This window comes from Trachurus japonicus, chromosome 6, assembly GCF_045865225.1.
Source record: "Trachurus japonicus isolate A0001 chromosome 6, Traja_1.0".
NCBI classification, from domain to species: domain Eukaryota; kingdom Metazoa; phylum Chordata; class Actinopteri; order Carangiformes; family Carangidae; genus Trachurus; species Trachurus japonicus.
The window spans coordinates 26185458-26208746 of NC_140912.1; the positions used below are offsets into that span (position 1 = coordinate 26185458).

At 41.9% G+C, this 23289-nt stretch overlaps 1 protein-coding gene across 3 annotated transcripts in view; it reads right to left on the reverse strand.

The window, feature by feature from the left end:
* gnao1a (guanine nucleotide binding protein (G protein), alpha activating activity polypeptide O, a) overlaps positions 1–23289 on the reverse strand; it is a 107975-nt gene that overhangs the window by 61102 nt on the left and 23584 nt on the right. For all 3 annotated transcript variants that reach the window (XM_085780034.1, XM_085780036.1, XM_085780035.1), the window contains exon 3: positions 19492–19633. In XM_085780034.1, coding sequence (XP_085636160.1) covers positions 19492–19633 — 142 coding nt within the window. The remainder of the gene's footprint in view (positions 1–19491; positions 19634–23289) is intronic.

Genomic DNA, 23289 nt, shown 5'->3' on the forward strand with positions numbered 1-23289 from the left:
GTACTAACTATAAAACATGATCTGTGAGACTAAAACTTGGACGTGTCACCGGCGCCACACAGTCCTCACTGATGATGAAGTCTCTCCTGACGCTGAATGACACCAAGTCTCTGCGCTGACCTCACAACACAAAAATATACAACAACAACAATGAGTGTGAAATTCAATAGCTGCTGCAACCTTTTACCTCTCCTGGTGTCTATTAACAGACACATACAGTACATATACTCACACATACACATAAAGTGGCACACAGCAACACACACACACACACACACACACACACACACACACACACACACAGAGACACACACAGACACACACACATGCAGCCGATGCACCACTGTGCTCTGCCAAATGCCTGGTTTCTAAATAAGAGGCAGTCATAAAATATAGATTCATATGTCCTTCATAATTTACAAATACAAGGCACAGCAGGCTCAAACACACACACACACACACACACACACTACCGTTGCCCTCTCTCTCTCTCAGTGTGCAGGGAAATGGGAAAACTAGGACACAACAGCTTATAAAGGAGAGAGAGGAAGACAAGAAAAAGAAACATGAACAAAAAATCGGTTCCCTTTGTTGCCAGGTACGACCACATTTCTTCATGTGCACCTGACCTCGCCACGATTACTCCTAACACACACACACACACACACACTGACACACAAATACACATGTGAATGATGTCCAATCACGGCCATCAACCATCATTCTTCTCACATCAAAGAATAATTGCAGCCGTGGTTTGTCGATGAGGCAGAGATTTAAAGATTTTTGTGTGAGTGTGTGCGCGTCTGTGTGTGTCTGTGTGTGTGTGTGTGTGTGTGTGTGATGGCTGGCTAACCAGGCTAATGCTTAGCAAGAGCAACGTCGTGACCACCATCTGTTTTAATATGTGCAGCACTGAGCTCCAGCAGCAGCAGCAGCAGGATGGACCGCGTCAACCTCCATCGTGTGAAGCAGAGAGAAAATTTAAGAATAAAAGAAGGAGAAGAAATGAAAGAAAGAAGAAAAGACACATTTAAATAATAGAAATTGTCATCGTCTTGAAATATTTTCTAAGCGTAGGTGGGAAAACACTTCCTAATCCAGTGGTTCCCAACTTTTTTGGCTCATGACCCCATTTTGATATCACAAATTTTTTATATGCTGCATTTTATTTGAACTGGATTTATATTCGAGAAAGTGAAAGTATAGAATACAGTTGTTTAAGATTGTGTGTGGTGTTTTTAATCATAATTTCAAAAAGAATAATAATCAAGTCAAAAATATATTGTCATCGGTAAAAAAAAATTATCAATGACATTTCAGGCGACCCCATTTGAATTCCTGACGACCCCATGTAGGGTCCCGACCCCAAGGTTGAAGAACACTGTCCTGGTGGATTTAGTTTTGGACCAATTATCTGCAAAATATCAGTCATTCTCCTGGTAGCATGTTAGCTCACTGAACAACATGATGAATATTAGCTATTGGAAAACATGACACCCACTTAGCGTGTTAGCTCGTTGTCATGCGACCGAGCTTGTAGGATTGTGGTTCAGTTTGTGCCCGTTCACGTTTCTAATCTCCACTTGTGTCTCCGTCTCTGACTAAACTCTGAAGCTGGTTTTTATAGTACAGTTGTCTATCAGAGCACAAAGCGCCGCGCTGCCACAGAGCCTTACTTAAATTACATTAGTATCTATTTTGAGACGGGTATAATTAACAGGCTACCTACGTTCCCAGCGGTACAGAGCTATTCACAGGACGGCAGCAGGGCAAACTCAAATATAGGTGAAAATTAACTATTCACAGTGTTAAAACTGACTGTAAAATATAAAAATATGTGTTTTCTCAATTTATTTTGTAGGCGTATGAACTTCAACTTGCAATATCCTCAAATGCAAGTGCCACTGTCATTAAATCATATTCTTTTTTTCTTTTATTTGAATAGATTTTTTTATACCAATCGATCAAAAACCGGGTTTTCTGCCTCACTTTTCCACCCAGAGAAAAACCATACTTTGGAAAAAATGATATGTTAATCTTATAGTCAGGTGTCTATTTTTAGCCTGGCCTAATTAGCTGCACCAGCAGTTGGCTGACAGATTGAACACAGAACAGAGAAGAATTCAGGCACAACAACATAGACGAGTGTTTGCACAGAGAGGTTTTAAACTGTGTGACGCACAAGCATCACACCACACCACACCACACCACACCACACCACCACAACACACAGTTGACACAGCGACACACAAACTGTATATACGTATATATCGTCTTGTAAACTTATAAGAAACTTCAACAAAGTTCAACAAGCACTGATGGTGTCAGTGACATTTACCAGTACGTCGGTGTCGGTGTGTGTAATTTCCTTCCATGGCAGCAGTATAAACAGTGATAAGCGGTGAGTCATTTTCTGGGAAATGCCATTAAATAAAAGCACTTTGACACATATTTTCAGTGAATAAAATATCATCATTATAAGAATAAGAATAAAAGAATATTAAAAAGCTCAAAGTGGCTTCATTTACATCCACATGAGCCTGGTATTAACACTCAGGGAATATCTGTTCCAGCTGACAAATTTATTTGACCTTATGGCAAATACAGTTTCATAGTGAAGTGACTTCTCCGCACATCTGTTTTTTTACAGGTGCTGGTCTGGGATCAGTTGATCCAGACTGATGCGTGAAGAGAAGAGGAATCCCGCACACTGTGTAACTTGCTCAAGAATATTAATTTATTGCAATGTTTCGGTCAACAGACACTTCTTCAGACAAACACTGAGTGAACAGTGGCAAGAAGCCATCTTTAAATAGGGGAGTGGCTGCATTACGCACCAGCTTCCAATCAAAATCATTATAGAAAATAACACATATCCCATCGAAAATACATAATTATCATATCAAATGTGTCAGAGAGATAAATATGAATGGATACGCTGACAATATCATACTTCTAGATAGAATTAAATAATAAAAAGTGAGAAGAAGCTCTTTGAAATGGGGAGTGGCTCTGTTATGCACATTCATTCATTATAGAAGAAGCATAGAAAATACAAGAAAACATACGATATCAAATGTGTCAGAAAGATTAAACAACTAGATACATTAACAATAATCATGATTTAACAATTTAATGATTCTGATCTACGCTCTGAAACGTCGCAATAAATATTCTTGAGCAAGTTACACAGTGTGCAGGATTCCTCTTCTCTTCATATACAGTTTCATCCCATAGCTCCACCTTAGTTTGTGTATGTGTGTGCCTGTGTGAGTGTGTGTGTGTTTGCAAACAGCATCTACTGTATATACACTGAACACTACACTGTATCTGTATCTGTATCTTGTGGTCTGAACAGCAGCAACAGCAAACGATGACATTCGCCCCGTTTCTGCAGAGGAATGGAAATGTGATGACATTAACGCAGGGTGCTTCATCAACCTGATATATTCTATAAGCCTCAACACACACACACACACACACACACACACACACACACACACACACACAGAGACACACGTAGTGGCATAGTGGATGTGCCAATGTGCAAACCCCCAAAGGACCAACTCCCAAGCCATCTCCCTCCCTCTCTGCCTCCCTGTGCTCTTTTTTTTCTTTCCTCTCCTCCATCACTCTATTCATCATGCTTTACACCTCAGGGAGAATATTTCATTCCTCCTCCCTTCTCTCGCTCCCTCTCAGGGGAGAACGGTCCATGTTCTCTCTCTTTCAGCACCTGAGATCCTCCCAACCCCTGATGTGACTTGTGCGCACACACACACAGACACACATATCGCCCTAACAGAGATGAGCTCTACTACTGGACACACACACACACACACAGACACAGATATGTAAATGTGCGCTGCCTTCACAGCTGACCGATCACAAGCCTATTAAAGTGACTCACTGACATTAAACTATTTATTCTACACAACATACCCAGAACAAAACTACTGACAGTGAAAGAAGACACGCTTACATTTATATTCATACACTCGATCTCTCTCAGAGGTCTTCAACAGGGGGTCCGTGACCCCTAGGGGGTCCACGGAGGTGCTGCAGGGGGGGGTCGTGGAATTTTTGGGTTGATTAGACAATGTTTTATATCTTTAAAGGTACATTGTGTAGGAATTACTCCCATCTAGCGTTGCGGTTGTATATCGCAAGCAACTCAAATCGTATTTTTCATGCTGCATTCACATGAAATTGGGCAGACGGCAGACGGACGACAGCTGCTGCACGTATAACGGCATAAACAAGCCTCTATGTAAACAAGTGGTCCGTCAGCACGAGGCAAAACAATACACGTGACAATATGTTGTCATGGCGATGTCGTATTGTTTACCAGACCCACGTTTTACCGGCTTTCTCCCGACTTCTGTGACTAAAATGACATCTGGTTTGTTACACGTGAATGCAACATCAGTGTAACGCTCCGTTCCCCCTCACTGCGTTACCGTGGTGACTTTTCACAGACGCCACCTCGACTTGAGCCGACAGCTCCAGTGTCTCCGCTGAGTTTCCGTGGTTTCCTACCGTCACGCTGCCACTGAACGTAAAAACATGCCAACACAACATGGCAGCGAACACCGAGCTTACCCGCTCCATGGAGATATGAACGATATGAACGGCAAATTCAGAGCTGAAAGGAACACTTCAGTTTGTTGATGGGGGGGATTACTGATTAATGCAAAACAGACTTTTGAACGAAATAATCGATTTTCGTGGATAGATAACAGGAGAAGTTACACAATGTCCCTTTAAGTTTCCACATTTATGTTTCAAATAAAAACATCAATTTGAATAGCTTGTCTGCATGATTACATGCCGTTGACAGACATTGTTGATATCGACATTGGCATCAGTGAACAATGTGTTTATAAATGGCAGAGGGACGGCCCCCTACTCTGTTCTGTACCTTGTACACGTTTAGAAAAAACATGAATATATGAACCTGTGTATTATTTGAATATGTTAGTATTGAATGCACAATAACAAGCTACGTTTATACGGTAGCCTACTGGGCCCAGTTTAATATAATACACATTTTTTTAATAAGGTAGGGGTCCTTGGCCTGAAAAACGTTAAAGACCCCTGCTCTAAATGATTCTTTACAAAAAATAAACTGGAAAAATTTGTGATTTAATTTATTTTTCCAAAGTTTGTCTATAAAAGGTTTTGATCAGCTCACACATGCATACTAGTTAGATTTCTGGAAGTGTGAGTGGGGTTTTTTTGTTGTTTTTTTCCCCCCCTCTGCTGAGCAAACCAACGCTAATGATTGGCGGGCTGGGTAACCAGGGGCGACGGTAGCAGCAAGGCATCATGGTCCTGTTCTAAGCAGTGCAGTGTTGTTGTGGCATGGCGTGGTGGTGAGACAGGTCCATGTGCCTGTCATATGATGCTGGCAGCACCAGTCTGGCAAGCGCAGCGAGGAGGTTAGCTGCACAGAGAGAGAGAGAGAGAGGCTGTGTATTGTGTGTGTGTGTGTGTGTGTGTGTGTGTGTGTGTGTGTGTGTGTGTGTGTGTGTGTGTGTGTGTGTGTGTGTGTGTGTGTGCATGTGCGTGTGTGTGTGTGGTTTTAGAGAGCTACAGGGCAATTCATAGAGCTCTGGTAGAGAGCTAGTTGTGTGTATATGTTGCCTCCCCTACAGGGCCGACTCTGAGCCTTTCTGATGTTATGCACTCTGACGTGTTTTGCAGACTTTATCTAAAAGGCACTGTTGGTTCGCACACAGTTACACACACACACACACATAGGGGAAGACACAAGGGTAATGCAATGAGAGGCTGCAGCTAATTGAAGTCAAAAACATCCAGAGTGAGTCTCAGGAGCAGAAACAACCAGCAACACTCACAGAAAAACCTGGAGACCCTCTGTGACGTATTGAATCAGTGAGCGTGTAAAAGTGAAGAGATTATTAGTTGATTAATAAAAGAGTCAATTCACACACAAAAAAAGCTAAAATTTTACTTCTCCCAGCTATCAAACATTCATATTTAATGCTTTTCTTTCTCAAATATGACATTTCACTTAATATTTTAGTGATTTTCTGCAAAGACTGAAACACTTACATGAAGCAAAGAAACACTGAATAAGACCTCAGTTTAACATCCACAGACCCTCAGTGATGTGGAAAGTATAATACTAGTCATGCAGATGCCATTGAGATAAATGCTAATATTAGCATATAAATACGCCCCCAGTAACAGTTTCATGTTAATGTTTGGATGTAATCTTCTCCTGGGTTCAGCGTGTTGACATTTTAAATATGAGACAAATCTATATTTTTGAAAATGAAGGAAGACAAACATGAACCCGACATTTCACAATAAATAAAAATCCTACAAAGATGGCGCTGGGGGACAACCACCACGGTCGTTAGGATTCATCCTCTGGGGACCATTAATGTCAACAATTAACATGGCAACCGGTTGTGCTGCCATTTTGTTGGCATGGCAACAAACACAACAGCCTTGTAACCTGACATTTTAACGACACACACACACACACACACACACAGCCTCTCTCTCTTGGGGAAACGTATCCCACTTGTTTCCTCCTCCTCCTCCACAGTGAGGATCTCTGAGATGTGCTGAGTCAGACATCCATCCATCCATCCATCCATCCATCCATTTTCTAAACCGCTTAAGCCTGTTCAAGGTCACAGGACGCTGGCGCCTCTCCCAGCATGCAGTGTTTTTTTGTTTTTTTTTGCCCAGTCTGTCTATCTGGACAGGGACTCGAGCACACACACAGACACAGATTTTTTTTTTTTTTTTTTTTTTTAAATACTCACATTCACACCTACGGGGCAATTTAGAGTGGCCAATTAAGCAAAACTGGTGTGTGTTTGGACGGCGGTGGTGGGGCGAGCGAGGAGAACCGGGTGCCAAACGTAGACAGAAACAAATCATTCTTTCCTCTTCATTGCAGGAAGAAACTTATTGAGGCAACTTTTATGTCAGTTTTAGATTATGGAGACATTTTATACCGTTTATCATTCAGCCCTGAGATTCCTATCATTGTCCTATCATTGTGACCTGTATCCTAAAGTTGAATGGCCCTCGCTATCAAACAGGCGTGATAGACACTGGGTTTTATTTATTTTTAAAGCTCTCACTGGCCTTTTACCATCCTATATTAACTCTTTAATATCTTTTAATGCAAGTCTCTATCATACACGGTCAAAGGACTGGCTCACACACTGCAGGTTCCCTCTGTTAATACTGAATTCGGAAAGTCCAGTTTTTCTTACTGTTGCCGGAGAAAATCTGCAAAACCATCTGAAACTTACCACACTTTTATCATTAGGACAATTTAAATCCATTAACTGCATCTTATTTTACCTCCAACTGCTCCTGTTTTTTAACTAGACTTCTCTGTTTTCAATTTATCTTTGTCACTTTTACTTTTTTGGTATTTTGGATTTCGGATATGCTTATGTATGCTTCAAACGTTTTGTGTTTTGTCTCGGCTATATTGCAAATGAGGTTGCTCCTAAAGATATTTCCGAGTTTAAATAAAGGTTATAACAACAGGATGGTGAAACCAACCGCTGAAGCGAGGGCCAACGGAGCGATGGGATGTTGTTGCTCACGGATACAGATACAGATACAGTGAGAGGAGCTAAAGCTACAGCTACAGTATACATCATTAAAAAAAAAAAAAAAAAAAAAAGGACACTGTGTGATAATTATAGTCACACATGGAGACAAAAGGCACAGAAATAACACTCACTCGCCCCTCCCCACCCACCCAAATCTCAGGTATCCTCTCTGTTGCTAGGATACGGTTCATTTCTCTGCTGTGACAATCTCACTTTCATGATGCAGACTCTTTTCTCTCGGCACTCTCCATTACACACACACACACACACACACAGCTGGCCTAAAAATCCACGTGTGTGTGTGTGTGTGTGTGTGTGTGTGTGTGTGTGTGTGTGTGTGTTAATTAGCCAGCTGCATTATCCAAGAGACTAATGACCTCTCAACGCAGCAGCGCGCAGATTGAATGTCTTGATGAATTGATTGAACGAGCCAATCAGTCGCTTTATAGAGAGCTCATGAGTTGATCTATTGGGTTTGACTGGATGGATGGATGGATGGAGAGGAACGGCTCGCTAGGTTTTAGGAAAGAAATATAGATATATATGGGAAGTGACAACTGCTGTGATGGCATTAACAAGGAGGGAAGGTGAAGAGACAAGCGGGGGAAATTAAAAGAGAGATAAAAGTAATAGGAAACAGGAGAGAGGGAGGTGGCGGAGAAGAGGAGGAAGGACAAGAGAGGAAAAAGGTGAAACGATGATATGAGGAAGGAAGTGAGGAAGAGGGACAGGCAGAGAGGAGGAGGAGGGGAGGAGAGAGGGGGAATATAAAGGAGAGAGGATGTGAGGAGGGGAGAGACAAAAGGAGGATGCTGAAAATAACAAGAGGATGAGGAGGGGAGGGAGGAAAGGGAGGGAGAGAGAGAGAGAGGGGGAGAGGTGTGTGTGTGTGCGGGAAAAAAAAATCAAAGGCAGCTCAGCACTGCAGGATGGTGGCAGACTGACGCACACTTCAAACACACACACGGTCTCTCAACAACACACAGACACACACAAAAACTTCAAACATCTACCAGTGAGTATGTGTGTGCGTGTGTCTATACAATGACCTTCTTAACCTGGCTGGAGGGAATCTATAATGATACACACACACACACACACACACATAGAGCCAATTCAAAGCTTCACATATGCTGATCAATAACCATGTCAAGTGTGTGTGTGTGTCACAGGCTTTGGCTAACACACACACTCACACACACACACATTAAGGCCTGGTGATGTGTGTCGCCACGTTCAGTTATGATTACAAAGCTGTGACCAGGCCAAAGGTCACATGCAGCATCATCAATGTCCATCTTTAACCCGTTCATATAGATCTGATCCGTGACACACCTGGTGGACGACACCTGTGCTTTTTGTTTGTTATTATTATGAAGTCGGTTAATATCAGCTTTTATAATTTATTATATTATATTATATATTATATCATTATTATGATGGGAAATGTGTGCCTCTTTTCTCAAACTGTTTATTTGTGGACAGAAAATGGGTCAGACACATTTTTTGGGTCAGTAAACCAGCAGGAAAAACAGTTTGACATCATTTTCTCCATTGTGAAGTTGCATTTTGTTACTATTTAAGTAAAGGGATAGTTCAACATTTTGACAAATTGTCTCCAAAAAGCTCTGGTGGACAAGTTGTAACCTGCACATTCACCACGCTATGAGATAATAACAGAACGTTACAAGACAGAGTTGTTTTAGAGGTAAATTCATGCAAAACCGCTGATGCGCGTTCCCATTGGGGACAGTTTTTCAGCAAGCAGTCTCTGCATTTACCTCTAAAACAACTCTGTCTCGTAACGTTTCGTTATTATCTCATAGCGTGGTGAATGTGCAGGTCACAACTTGTCCACCAGAGCGTTTTTGGAGTTGTTGGATTGTGTATTTGATGAGTTTGATGAGGGAAACCAAGAAATCCCAATAGTCTCCGTAGCGTAGCTCTGAGCAGCTCGCGGCTCTGCTCCACCGTTCTAAAAACAGCTTGCACTGACAATTAAAAGTAACGAACCTATTCTCAAAACTAGAGGGATTATGGCAATGGGCCAATTTCCAAAATGTTGAACTATCCCTTTAACAATGACCTCACTGCACAGTGGCATCTGGACAATTTGACCAGTTGATTTTACATAACGACATTACAGTACATTTGTGGCCGAGATCTCGTCTGTATGGGGCGCATGACGTCTGTCCGACTACCCATTTCTCCGACCATAAATTTCGTTATTTTTGCGTCCATTAGTCCGACCTCCCATTTCTCCGACTTAAAGGTTGACTATGTAGAATTACAAGAAAAACAACAGAAAAAGAATTCCAGCAGTCGATTGCCAGACCGTTGCTAGGCAAAATGGGCCGTTGCTAGGGACTCCGCTCTGAACAGAGGACAGCAGAGGAGGAGAGCTAAGCAGGATATTTACCTTATGTTTCATTTTTACCGTCATTAACAGCATAATAAATGACTTGTAGCTTGTTACAGGGAGAGTGGAGGCTCTCTGCCTTCCACACCGCTGCTGCTCTGAGCCTCAGAGCCTCCGCTGTCACTGCTCTCGTCAAGTTGGAAAAAAAAAAAAAAAAAGGAGCTCCGTGGCACCGAAAGTCCGCGACGATAAACGTGTTTATGACAGATAAGACTACACAAATACACCCATCCTAACAAGTATATGATAATCCATTGATCCACCGATTGATTATTAAAAAGGCTTGGTTGGAAACAAACGCATAGGACCGGGAGGAGGCAGGAAAACAGCGGAGAACTGAGCCACATGTCGGCTACAGGCAGGTACGAATGTAAACAGAACGTTGACAGAAAGTCATTGTCGAGCCCGTCAAAAAAAATAAAAATAATAATTCAGACTAAAAAAATTTTTTTTATGGAAAAGCAATACTTTCATTCTGTACCCCTCTAAAGGCCCCATGGATGTATTATTTTTGAAAAAATATAGCTTTTAATAAATATTCTACATATTCAACCTTTAAGTAGCCCTAACCCTTAACCTTACCCTAAACCTAACCTTAACACTGTAGAATGGGTAGTCGGAGAAATGAGCCGTCGGACTGATGTATGCTCCCCGTCTGTATGTTGTGAATGGCCTCTTATCAGCAGACACAAAAGCCACTTCCATGAAATTAGCACTCTAGCACAGAGCTATGAGAAACCATACTGTGTCATCATACAGTCATTTCAAAATCCAATGTATTGCAATTGCTGAATCTATAGAATCAAAATTAAATCGCTGCATGCAATTTCATGCATTTTAAAAAGATAAGCGTCTGACATAGTCTAGATTTTTTTTTTTTCTTTAAGGCGAGATAATTACTCCTCTAACATCCCAAGCCTGATACTGTATATCAGATTTGTCTGTCTAATGGATGAGGAGAGAGAACTCATAGTCTATTTAGTGCAGGTTTCTTCTCATGTGATCTGTTGATATTTAACCTGGTGTGACAGAGGAGCCACCTAGGCTCTGGGATAATTTTACCAATTTTACAAAAACTATATTAAGGTTGTTGCCGAGATGTAATTTGATTTTTTTTTCTCTTTTCCATGAAGAAAAACTGACGGCTGGAAGAACTATCAATGTGTCGCATGATGAAGTTGGAGGGCGCTGCAGAGGTCAGGAAACACAAAAGAATGAAGTTGGAGTTGGAGTTATAAAAGTTTGGCGTCTTTGCAAGGTTAGTTTGCATTTAAAAAAATATCAAGTTTATCTTTTACAGTATACTCACTAAAAAAACAAAACAAGATATGTTCCTATTTCCTATTGGGCTACAAGTATTTCTCTGCAACATTTCACAAAAAAGAAACTGGTTATTCAATGATGATGGGCCACAAACTTGTCATATCTAGCGTCACCTTTAACAAAATTGACGTTGCATCCCTGTGGAGGTCGTCGTCTTGAACGTCATCATCAGAATTCACGAACCGTTCCCCCTTAGAGCTCATTCACACAAACGCTTGAGGATAAATATTCTGATTTCCACAACAGCAGGAAGCAACCTGTCTGTCTGGCAGCTACCTCTCCTCTCCATCCCATTTTCTGTGACTCTCGTCTGCTCTTGTCTTTCCTCGTGTTCCCTCCATCTCCCTCTGGTCTACTTCCCTTTCTCTCGCTTGCTGTTTGAAAGTCCATCGAGACACAAAGTGTTTTTCTGTTATCAGATGCTGTGTGTGTGTGCGTACACGTGCGCGTACGGCATGCTGCCGTTGAGCAGCAGCTGCTTCCTTCATTTCCTTCTCTTCATCCGTCCCTCTGTCTTACTTACAATTGTGTCCATCAGATGCCACAAAAACAGCGAGCGATGAAAAGAGAGAGGGATGAATCAGTCCAACTCAAATATTTTGAAAATGAAAAGGCTGAAGTGGAAACTATTCGTCTACACCCCGTTGTGTCTGTTGTTTAGAAAGACAACAAAGAAATAAGCTAATATGGTAAAATCTTAGGAAGCTGCAACAGAATGTAAATAAATATCTTGAACTGAGTTGATCCACATCTCCAGCTTGTGTTGTTTGTGCAGCGTGTGTGTGTTTGTCTACTACTGCCTAGGCTTTAAACAAATAAGGTTGAGCATACATGCACACACATAATGTAAGGCTGGTGAATTGTTAGGACGCATTGAAGCAATTACTGTATAGAATGTAAAGCCTGAGGCCGATGCATCAGTAATGCACAAGCTGGTGCACAATCAGAAAAAAAATTAAATAAATAAAAGCCAGTTACTGCTCCAGGCTCATTCTTACGATCCACTGCCGCTACTCAAAAGGAGTCCTGTACATCCAGTACAGCGGAGGTGAAAGAAAACTCAGCTGTGCCTTAACAATTTAGGACCAATATACAGCACTAGTGTTAGTCCTTATAGATATATAAGCAACATTTCTATGCACAGACAAATATAAATGTTTAATAGACTGTTTTTTATGTAATGATGAAATATTTTCTGTTTATTTTAATTAAAAATTAAAAATGCACCCTAAATATGAATGGAAAAACAGAAACTGCATTATATTGTATATATATGTACAGTATAATTAGTAAGTCCTAGTTTTATAAAAGTATATACACAAACCTGTTTAGGTGCTTAGAGAAGGACAATGTTAATGTTACTTTTGTGCTTTATTATTCATACTTTCTACCAGTATGTTGTACTTTTAAGAGCAGGTTATAAGATGAGGACTGACCACTGCGTTAGGTCAGTGCGACTAGGGCACACAGCTGAAATTTCTGGTATTTACACTACGCCGAAATCCAATGGAGCCCAACACAGCTGTTAATGTTAGTCTAACATTGTAAGATCCAAGATCTAAGCTCAGCCCCACAGAGTAGAAAAACACTAAACAGTGGATAATGTGGCTTATTTCAAACATAACATAACCCCATGAATGAAATGCTCCTTAGAGATAACACTGGGTTAGGTTACGGGTGTAGGCGCTAATTAGCCAGAGATGCTAGATAAAATATGCAGCACAAAGTTTTGCTTACAAATTTTGGGCATTAGAGTGGATGAAGAAAGAAACCACCATCCAAACTATAATATAATGCACAAAAATGGATGATGTAGACCTAGTTACAGATGCTTTGCTGATTGAGAACTGCTGTGAAAAGCCAATTAGTAGTAACTGGAAACCACTCAGAATCTGAATTAAGTTTTTATTAGGAGCAAAATGCCTGCAGAGATTTTGACAATTATTCAGAATCTGTGCGGTGATGAGAGGATCGTCTTTGAAACCTGAGTGAAAACTGTTTGAAGATTCATGCGGCAGTGACAACATGCAATCTATTTCAAGCACGCTATCACTGTGTGAGTGTTACGTGTGTATGTGTGTGTGTGTGTGTGTCACATCGCCCTTGGACATGGGCTTGCGGAATGTGTTGAGAGGAGGCAAAACACTGGGTTGCCACAGCAACTAGCCAAGGCTGGGAGAAACAGATGGGGGGGTGTCATCAGGAGAAGAGGTGAAAACAAAAAAAAAAGTTGAATATATTATAAAAGAGAAATAAATGGCGATGGGGACACAAAATAAGCAGAAAGAAAGTGGAAAAAAAGAGTGGGTGTCAACTTATTGAATACACAAAAATCATTTTAGATCTGCATAATCCAAAGTTGCAAAAGATCTGTATTACTTTTTTGTTTTGTTTTTTCTCTTTCCTAACATTGGAATAGGTGTCCCAGTTTGGAGCTGTTTTATCCTCCATCTTTTATTGGTGTGTGAGTAGTAGGATGTCTCAAAGTCCTCTGGTTACTTTGAGGGGAAGTCAAATGTAGAGTGTAGTTTAAACACAGCTCAGCCCGGTCGGTCTCTGCTTCTCGTCCTCTGTCACATTCCCTCCATTCTCTCTTAAATAATCCACTTTCTTCCTCTTTCCCTCTCATTCTTTTTTTTTCACTTTCCTGTCGACTACAATATATCTCTCTTCTTTAGCTGTGTCTTTTATTTTTGTCATCCTTCACCTTTTTACGTCGTCCTAAAACACAACTACACTGAGCAATTCCTTTTCTTTTTATTGTAAACAGTGTCTATTATACTGGAATACTATTCAATGAACCCATCCGACTTAGTTAGGTTTTGACCAACGAGAGAGCAGAAGTAGCATTAACTGAAAACATGATACAAAAATTAAATATTAGGGAAGGCATGTGAGTAAGTTACATGATGTGGGACAGTCCTGTCTGTTTGTGCTGAGTAACATCAAGGGCATCACTGAAAGGGATAGTTCAACATTTTGGCAAATTGGCCCATTGCCATAATCCCTATAGTCATAGCAGTAGGTTCGTTACCTTTAATTGTCGGTGCAAGCTATTTTTAGAACGGCGGAGCAGAGCCGCGAGCTGCTCAGAGCTACGCTACGGAGGCTAATGGGATTTCTTGGTTTCCCTCATCAAACTCATCAAATACACAATCCAACAACTCCAAAACGCTCTGGTGGACAAGTTGTGACCTGCACATTCACCACGCTATGAGATAATAACACAACGTTACCAGACAGAGTTGTTTTAGAGGTAAATTCAGAGACTACTTGCCGAAAAACTGGCCCCGATGGGAACGCGCATCAGCGGTTTTGCATGAATTTACCTCGAAAACAACTCTGTCTTGTAACGTTTCGTTTTGGAGTTGTTGGATTATGTATTTGATGAGTTTGATGAGGGAAACCAAGAAATCCTATAAGCCTCCGTAGCGTAGCTCTGAGCAGCTCGCGGCTCTGCTCCGCCATTCTAAAAATAGCTTGCACCGACAGTCAAAGGTAACGAACCTACTCCTAGGACTATAGGGATTATTTGCCAAAATGTTGAACTATCCCTTTAAAGAAAAAGCAGAAGTGGGGTAGACAGGATGAAGAGAAATACTTCTAGGAACCAGAGGTCAACTCCCATATTGCTACACCCAATTCTACACATCACAGCTGTGTGAAGGTGGAAACACACACCCCACATGTTAACTTTTGTAACTCAGCCGACCAGGTTTAGATAACTTAGCAGCTTCAGCTGTTTCACCAGGGTCAGGGCCAAGGCAAACTGCTCAGGAGAGAAACTAACAAGTTGTTTATTTGCTGTAACAGCTGCACAACCCAACACCTCTGATTAACATGGCAGTGCACCCTGGAGAGGGAACAGGTGTGACTTTGATTTTGCTGTCAACTATTGACAGTGCATGTTTGTTTTTTTTGTTTTTTCTTTCACCCATGCTCTGGTGTACTGTAGTAATAAAAGAGCCACTATAACAACCCTGTGTAGTCTGAATGTGTGAAATCAGACACGTTCACTTTTTTTTCTCACTTTACTTCCATTCTTTTCACACTAATCCCAGTTTATATTTATAAAAATATATAAAGTACTGCATCTGCTGCATCTTAGTGTGTGTCCCTCCCATCATTTGGTTACACAGCTCATCCACTGCATCACAACAGAGAGATACACACATCACGGAGGAGGAGAGGGGAGTGGACGAGGCCATAACCTCTGACACACCACTGATAAACACCTGACCAACACACACACACTGCATTTTTTAATGACTCTACTATAGCAACGGTAATCTGTCACGCCTTGGGCCCTTCTCCTCACCTCTGACTAGAAATGCAATACCAAGATATATTAAAACGCACAAACACGGCGCACACACATAGGCTACACAAAAGTCAAGCACCAACACACACACACACAAACACACACAGATATCATATCCTAATCAATAGCTGTACTGTTATTTCAGCCCTCTACTCTGGGTATCAATAGCTCCGTTGTGATTAAAAATATACTGTGCCTTTGGATAAGGTTAAAGCCAATGACACGTGTCTGTTAGTGTGGGTGCTTGTTTGTGTGTTTGTGTGTGAGAAAAAGGACGAAAAGACAAAGTGAGAAAGCCTGTTTGAAGTTCTAATATCCAAGAAAAGTGTCGACCCAAGACCAACCTGTGGCTGTCAGTGGGTTGACATTGAAAATCCCCAAGATAAATACTCTACCCTTAATGTTCTAGTAGTTGTTGCATTGTGCATCTAAACCAGCGGTTGTCAAACGTGCGGCCTGCGGGCCAAAACCGGCCCTCAGGATGAAATTTGCACACATGCACATATTTTTATCAAGAAATTTCAGGTTGTTCGTAATATGTTTTGTAAAAGGAATTAACTGTAAACATCTTGATAATGTACTAAAACAAAGAGAAAAGATTCAAAGTTCTTTTTCATGCTATTATTTTACTGGTCCGGCCCACTTGAGATCAAATTGCACTGTTTGTGGCCCCTGAACTAAAATGAGTTTGACACCCCTGATCTAAACCAGTGGTCATGTTAAACAAATAAATAGTGCATAGATGTTAACATCTTCTTTGGAGTTCATTTGCACTATAAATATCAATATTCTTGTAATGCAGCAGGTCAAATGTGCAGCAGCTGGGTTTACTGTACAACACTGGTTCTCTATAACTCTAATGAATCAATGGAAGTCAAACTGGAAATCAAAAACAAAATGGGACCTTGTTGTGAATTGGACTCAAACACAACACGCTAATCATCATTACTATGCTCAACGTGATCCTCGTCATCATCATCATCATCACACTTCACATCTTTGTCAACAGCTATTCTGCAGCGTTTGATGTGCAGGCTGGAGCTCAACCGCCTCTTGTTGTATATAATCCAGCATTTCCCACAGGGAGGAGGAAGGGAGAGGAAGGGGGAGGGGGTGGTGGGCCTGTCATGTGATGATGGTTACGATCTATCACCACCCAACACCCGTTGCAACACTCACCGCCGGATTTGCATGCTAATATACGAGCATGTGTCTGAGCTGCAAACATAGCCTTGATTAGAGAAACCATTTAATGTACATGCTTGTATTTGAATGTACGTCGTCTTTAGATGTCAGTCAGTCAGCAGTTTCCAGGAGAGTCTATTACTTGTTGGGCTGCTGACTGGCTGGCTGGCTTTCTATTGAGAGCTGGGGTCCAAAACATTTAGCATAATCACCGCTTGACAACTCCAGATGCCTGAATTATGAGAGCCGTGGGACCTGAAACTGATGCACAGGGCCGGGGAAAGATTGATATAATGCGACACTGTGTCTTCATCACCCTTACATATCTAATTAACCTCTTTCCATTGCTGCATATTGAAAACGGAGCTGATGCTCTTCAGTGGATTAGAGTCATAATTCTCAATTAGCGTATCATACGTTGAACTTGTGTGCTTTAGGATTTAAAAAGGACTTAGATGCATAACTCATTTAGATTGGCATGAGGGACTTTTGGCACGAGCATGACAGGGTTATATAGCTGGCAGCCGCTCACATTAACCCCCCCTGATAAGTGCTGATGTAGACACTTTAATAAATAAAAAGGGACCCAGTGGTGGTGAAGAGGCGACGCTCAATAAAAGAGTCAAAGTAGCTGCTCATGCCGAGAGGGAAAAGATCGTATAAATTATGTATTGTATAAATCATAAAATGTGACATAAAAGCATCTGATAAAAGTAATATCTTTTAAGGAAAGCGTTTGTCTCTTCTGCAACTTCAATGAGAGACAATACATGTTCTGATTCTGTTTCATGTCCTCAATAAAGATAAAAGTGTCACTATCACTGCTTTTATTACTATATCTTCTTACAAAATGATCTACAAAGCGGCGCATCTGAAAAAAACGATCGATATGTTGCACTTCCTGCTGTGGATCGTCGTCTCTACCTGAAAGATTCATGTTGGATAACAACCAAAAACGAAACTGGGTGTTATACTCCTGAAACGGATACACAGCTGCACACTGCTGCTGCTGCTGCTGCTGCTGAAGAAGAGACATGTTTAACCAGGCAGAACTGCTCAGGTCGAGATCCATATTTCAAATCTAATAACCAGTCTAATCTAATCTAATAGAAAATGAGCGCTTGTTGTGATAAGCACAAATGTTTTACTGTAACTTCTGATGCATGAAGGAAAAAAAAACAGAAACCAGTCTGCATCATTTCTTCGTCAGCGTGGGTGGAAAATGCTAATCTCTAATGCTAAGGATCTGGCACCATCCCTCAGCTCTCCACTGTAACACCTACCACCTACAGTGCACTGCATGGCCACTGTACATACACTACTCACAAAAAGTTAGGGATATTTGACAAGAATATCCCTATAAACAGTTCCTGCTACAGTGATATTCTATCATGAAAGCCTTTTAAGAAGAAGGATGCAATCAAACAAAAGCTAACATCAGTGGTGGCTATAGTACAACAAAAATCTCAATGTCTCAATAACTTGATCAATTGGATCAAAGTGTTGTCTTGGTCTCGTGATGTCAAAATTTGAAGAGAGGAGAGAAGAAATTGTCATTGAACCAGAACATTTAGTGGTTCAATGACAACTGAACCACTAAATCAGACGGTGCTTGTGATGTTTGTGGTTAATTACCTAGAACAACATGTTATTCAGTAAGTACTGAAACATTGAACAATTGGACGTGTGCATTCAAAAGTTTAGAGAAGGTTAAATTAAGTTCAACTGTAAAGGTTATAGTGCATTTTAGGTGAATCCAAAAGCCAAACATCTCTTCCTTTTTGTGAGGACAGACAAATTAAAAAAGTTCAGTGTTAGGCCTTGATATTGAATCTACAAGCCATTGAGCTGTTGGATTTGATGGTGGTAGCCCCAAATCTGCCCTAACGGTCCGGCTGGGTTGAGATCTAGTGACTGTGAAGGACTTTGCATCTGATTTGCATCATTTCATATTCATCACAGCAGCCAGTGACCCATCATGTCCTGTGGTTTGGGGGCAACAGTGCACACACATCCACTGCACGGACACAAGCTACTGTGTGAATACTGTGTTAACTATACAGTATCCTGCTGCAGTGACCCAGTCGGCATAATGTGATATACAGTCCTGCCTATTTGAATAGAGAGCTGTTTTGTTGGTGTTTTGAGGTCAGAGCAAAGGAAGGAGATCTGTATCTTGCCCAGAGACACTTTATCAAGGCCAGTACAAGAGCTGGACTCCTGGTGCTTTGGTTTGAAAGACAGTAACTCTGTGTAAAAGCACACGGTGCCCTCTCCCTGAACTCCATCGGTCGTTATGGCATCCGTCCAGCGGCTACTTGCTTGCATTCAGGACCGGGAGCCGAGCATTTGGAGCATTAGCTCAGTGGGTCACGTTGAGGCTTGACATCCTCAATCAGCCTTATTCACACAACAGTTTTTTTAGACTTGAGGATAAAAAAAACAATCTTGAGGACATTTCCATCTGTGACAGTCTTGTTTCTGTTGCCACGTTCGAGTTGTGTGACACGCTAGAAATTCAGTGATAGAATCTGGATAATTAACTCGTGCTGCACTGTTCGTTGTGTGTGTGTGTGTGTGTGTGTGTGCGGATGTGTTTATTAAGCGTGTGGTCAAGGAGGGCTGACCTTGCGTTCTTTGTCTCCATACTCCAGGCCCAGCGTATCCATGGCGCGGACGATGGCAGCCAGAGATTGGATGGTGTTGCTGTAAACGACAGGCTTGTACTGCTTTACATCGTCGCCGGAGAAACCGTCCTCATGGATGATCCTGAATGCACACAAACGCACACACAGATACATTAGTCAGTGAATTTGCATTTAGAAACTACGAGTATGCAATGGATTTACACACATCTGGACGCAGAAAGAGTTAAGTATAGGTCGCACATGTGCAGTGGAAGAATGGAGGTGGGAGGTTAGAGGGAAACACAGGTGGTTGAGGAGAGGGTTACAACAAAAACACAAAGGGAAGAGGAGCAGGACGGAGCGAGGGGGGGGGGGGGTTATAACCAGTGGGCTAAGCTGACATTTAGGCACACACAGTGCTAGCAGCGGCCTATTCCTGCTGTTTTAAATGTCACGCTATCTTTCACCACAGCTAACGCAAGGACACACACACACACACACACACACACACACACACACACACACACCGAGAGACAGACAGACAGACTCAAAGACAATTAGACAGTTGGGGACAGACAGACAGACTGTGCAGACGGACAAATCAGACAAAGTCAAACAGAGAGAGACGGGCGGCCGAGAACAACGGACAGGACACCAGCAAACAATCGGCTGATGATGCACACGGACAGATACGGGCTGGGGCAAACGGTGTGAGGCAATGCAAATAGACAAACCACACACAGACAAACACACACACACACATATATATATAAATTAATCAAAGTGAACAAGCACTCTGCTGCTATATAAAGAACTGAGGGATCAAACGCAGCAACAACTTCAAACAACTGTGTGCATCACCCTCACACTTATGTGAAACTCTGCATCTATCACCATCCGTCCGTTATAAACGCCTGTTGCTAGTGTGGCGCTAACCCTCCTGACACGCCATAGAGATTAACCGACGGCCGGGCCCCACCTCGCCCACTCATCCCCAAGGCGAAGGAAGCATTGTTTGGGTTTTTTTTTTTTATTTGCACGAAAAAAGGGCTCGACAGCAGATCACCTCATCTAGATCTTGAAAAGAGCGAGCTTATGCGGACTCGATGCTAATGAGCTAGTGTCAGAGCTAGCTCCTGTCAGCGCCGTGTTTTGACACCGAGCTTTACTTTTTTTTGAACACGTTAATCCAAAGAGGCACAGAGTCAGCCTTTCAAAGTGAAATTTAGAAAAGTTAGAAGTTAGTTATTCGGAGAAGTTTAGGACGTGAGGGAACTGGAAAAAAAAAAAAGAAACACCAGAGAGAGAAAGAGAGAGAGAATCAAAGCACAGAGGCAACACATCCAGTATTTTTAGTCTCTTATCCACAGATTATTGTTGGAGCGGCAACAACACGCCGGCATTCACAAAAAACTACAGACATTTGATTGGCATCTCTTCCTCTCAAACACAAACACACACACTGTCGTCTGTCTCCTAAACACCTCAGCAGCTGTTTATATGCATCCCTCACTCACTCTCACCCTCTCTCTCTCGCTGTGTGTGTGACAAACACGTGCCACTATACATCTGCATGCAAGTTTTTTTTCGCCCGTGAGCCTGTTTATGTCGTGTGAGGACGTGCGTGTGTGTTTTGCGGTCTCGAGGACAGCGCAGTCCCGGCTGGGCAGGCAGTGTAACGTTTCAGATCAATCAGGCAGCCTGCCAGTCCTATATAAATACACTGGGCTTCTATTTACATCGGTGACTTTCACACACACACATACACACACAGCGCAGATCTATACACTGGAACGAGGACGGATAAATGGTTTATTCCTATATCGGTATCGGCTGCACATCGGCTAACAAGTCCGACGAAGAGATCAAGTATGGGAGGAGGATGTTTCCTGCTGCATCCCAGCAGGAAACAGATACCGACATTTTGTTTCTTTGCAGCTCGATCACGACTCTAACTTTACTCTTTGCTCCCTTCTCGTCTCTTCTCTCACTCACTCTTAACGACTTGCCAAGCAGACACTTTTTCCGAAAGCCTTCCCTCCATCTTTTCCTCTCACCGCAGAGGTGAAACGAGGACAAGCACCCAATTAAGAGAATTGGACGCCTCCGTTTCTGCAGAAACTGAAGATGCCAAGAGAGAGACGGTGATGCCTTGTTTCACACTAACATGAACTACTGAAGAAAAAAGAAAAAAAAACGTATCTGAACTCTGGGATCCCACTGGGCTGCATTAGCACATGTGATGCAGCTTCTATACATCAACCTGCTCTCTATGACAACAGCTGTGTGCAATGTTAAAGGGATAGTTCAACATTTTGGCAAACTGGCCCATTGCCATAATCCCTATAGTCATAGCAGTAGGTTTGTTACCTTTAATTGTCGGTGCAAGCTATTTTTAGAACGGCGGAGCAGAGCCGTGAGCTGCTCATAGCTACGCTACGGAGGCTAATGGGATTTCTTGGTTTCCCTCATCAAACTCATCAAATACACAATCCAACAACTCCAAAACGCTCTGGTGGACAAGTTGTGACCTGTTACCAGACAGAGTTGTTTTAGAGGTAAATTCATGCAAAACCGCTGATGTGCGTTCCCGTCGGGGTCAGTTTTTGAGCAAGCAGTCTCTGCATTTACCTCTAAAACAACTCTGTCTCGTAACGTTCTGTTATTATCTCATAGCGTGGTGAATGTGCAGGTCACAACTTGTCCACCAGAGCGTTTTGGAGTTGTTGGATTGTGTATTTGATGAGTTTGATGAGGGAAACCAAGAAATCCCATGAGCCTCCGTAGCGTAGCTCTGAGCAGCTCGCGGCTCTGCTCTGCCGTTCTAAAAATAGCTTGCACCGACAATTAAAGGTAACAAACCTACTGCTATGACTATAGGGATTATGGCAATGGGCCAATTTGCCAAAATGTTGAACTATCTCTTCAAAATAGGCGGCCTATGGAAAAAAAGAATCTGAAATGAGTCAAACTTGTCAAGGAAAGTTAACTCTTCTACTTCAATATGACGTTTGACTAGTTCAAGGTCTAAAAATTAAAGTGGGAGAGCAGAGTCATGACTGTCTTCATAGAGAAATAAGACTATTACTTTCATTAACTCAAGGAAAAAGTCGAAAAATAGAGGATACAGAGATTTGCATGAGTAAAGATTTCAGATTAGTGTTGTAACAGGTGTTATTAGAGGTGTATCACACACTCGTCGTTTTATGTGTGTGTGTCAGTTTGGCCGGTGCCGCTGACGTGAGCTTTCATGCATGAGGACCTTTTCTCATTACCCACTCTCCAAGCCCTTCTGTCAGCAAAGAGAGAGCACTATGTGTGTGTGTGTGTGTGTGTGTGTGTGTGTGTGTCGGTGTGTATGTGTGCAATTTCTCATAGCTTTGGCACAATCTGCACGGTGACCTGAAACATAGTTTAGTTTCACACTGAGGCAGACAGATGGACAGAGAGACAGACATATGGGCAATTTAACCACGATATTATTCCATGATATCAGCACATGCACGGCTGCTATTTTAGAGGCCAAATAACAGGTGTGGGGTGTAATGACAGATGTCAGCAAAGCAATCAAACCCACATTTAGTGATCAGTTAGTTGTGCTGCTCCACTGTCATGCTCTTTGTAGAAATTTGATAATCGCTGTATTTGAAATGACAAATCTGAATTTGACTGAGAACAAAGAGAAACAGGTTTTGTTTGTTGTTTTTTGTTTTAAAATAGACTCTCAATAGTTAAAGCCACATCTGATATGTGTTACTGATCAATTCTGAGACAATTAACAGGTATTACACCTGACTT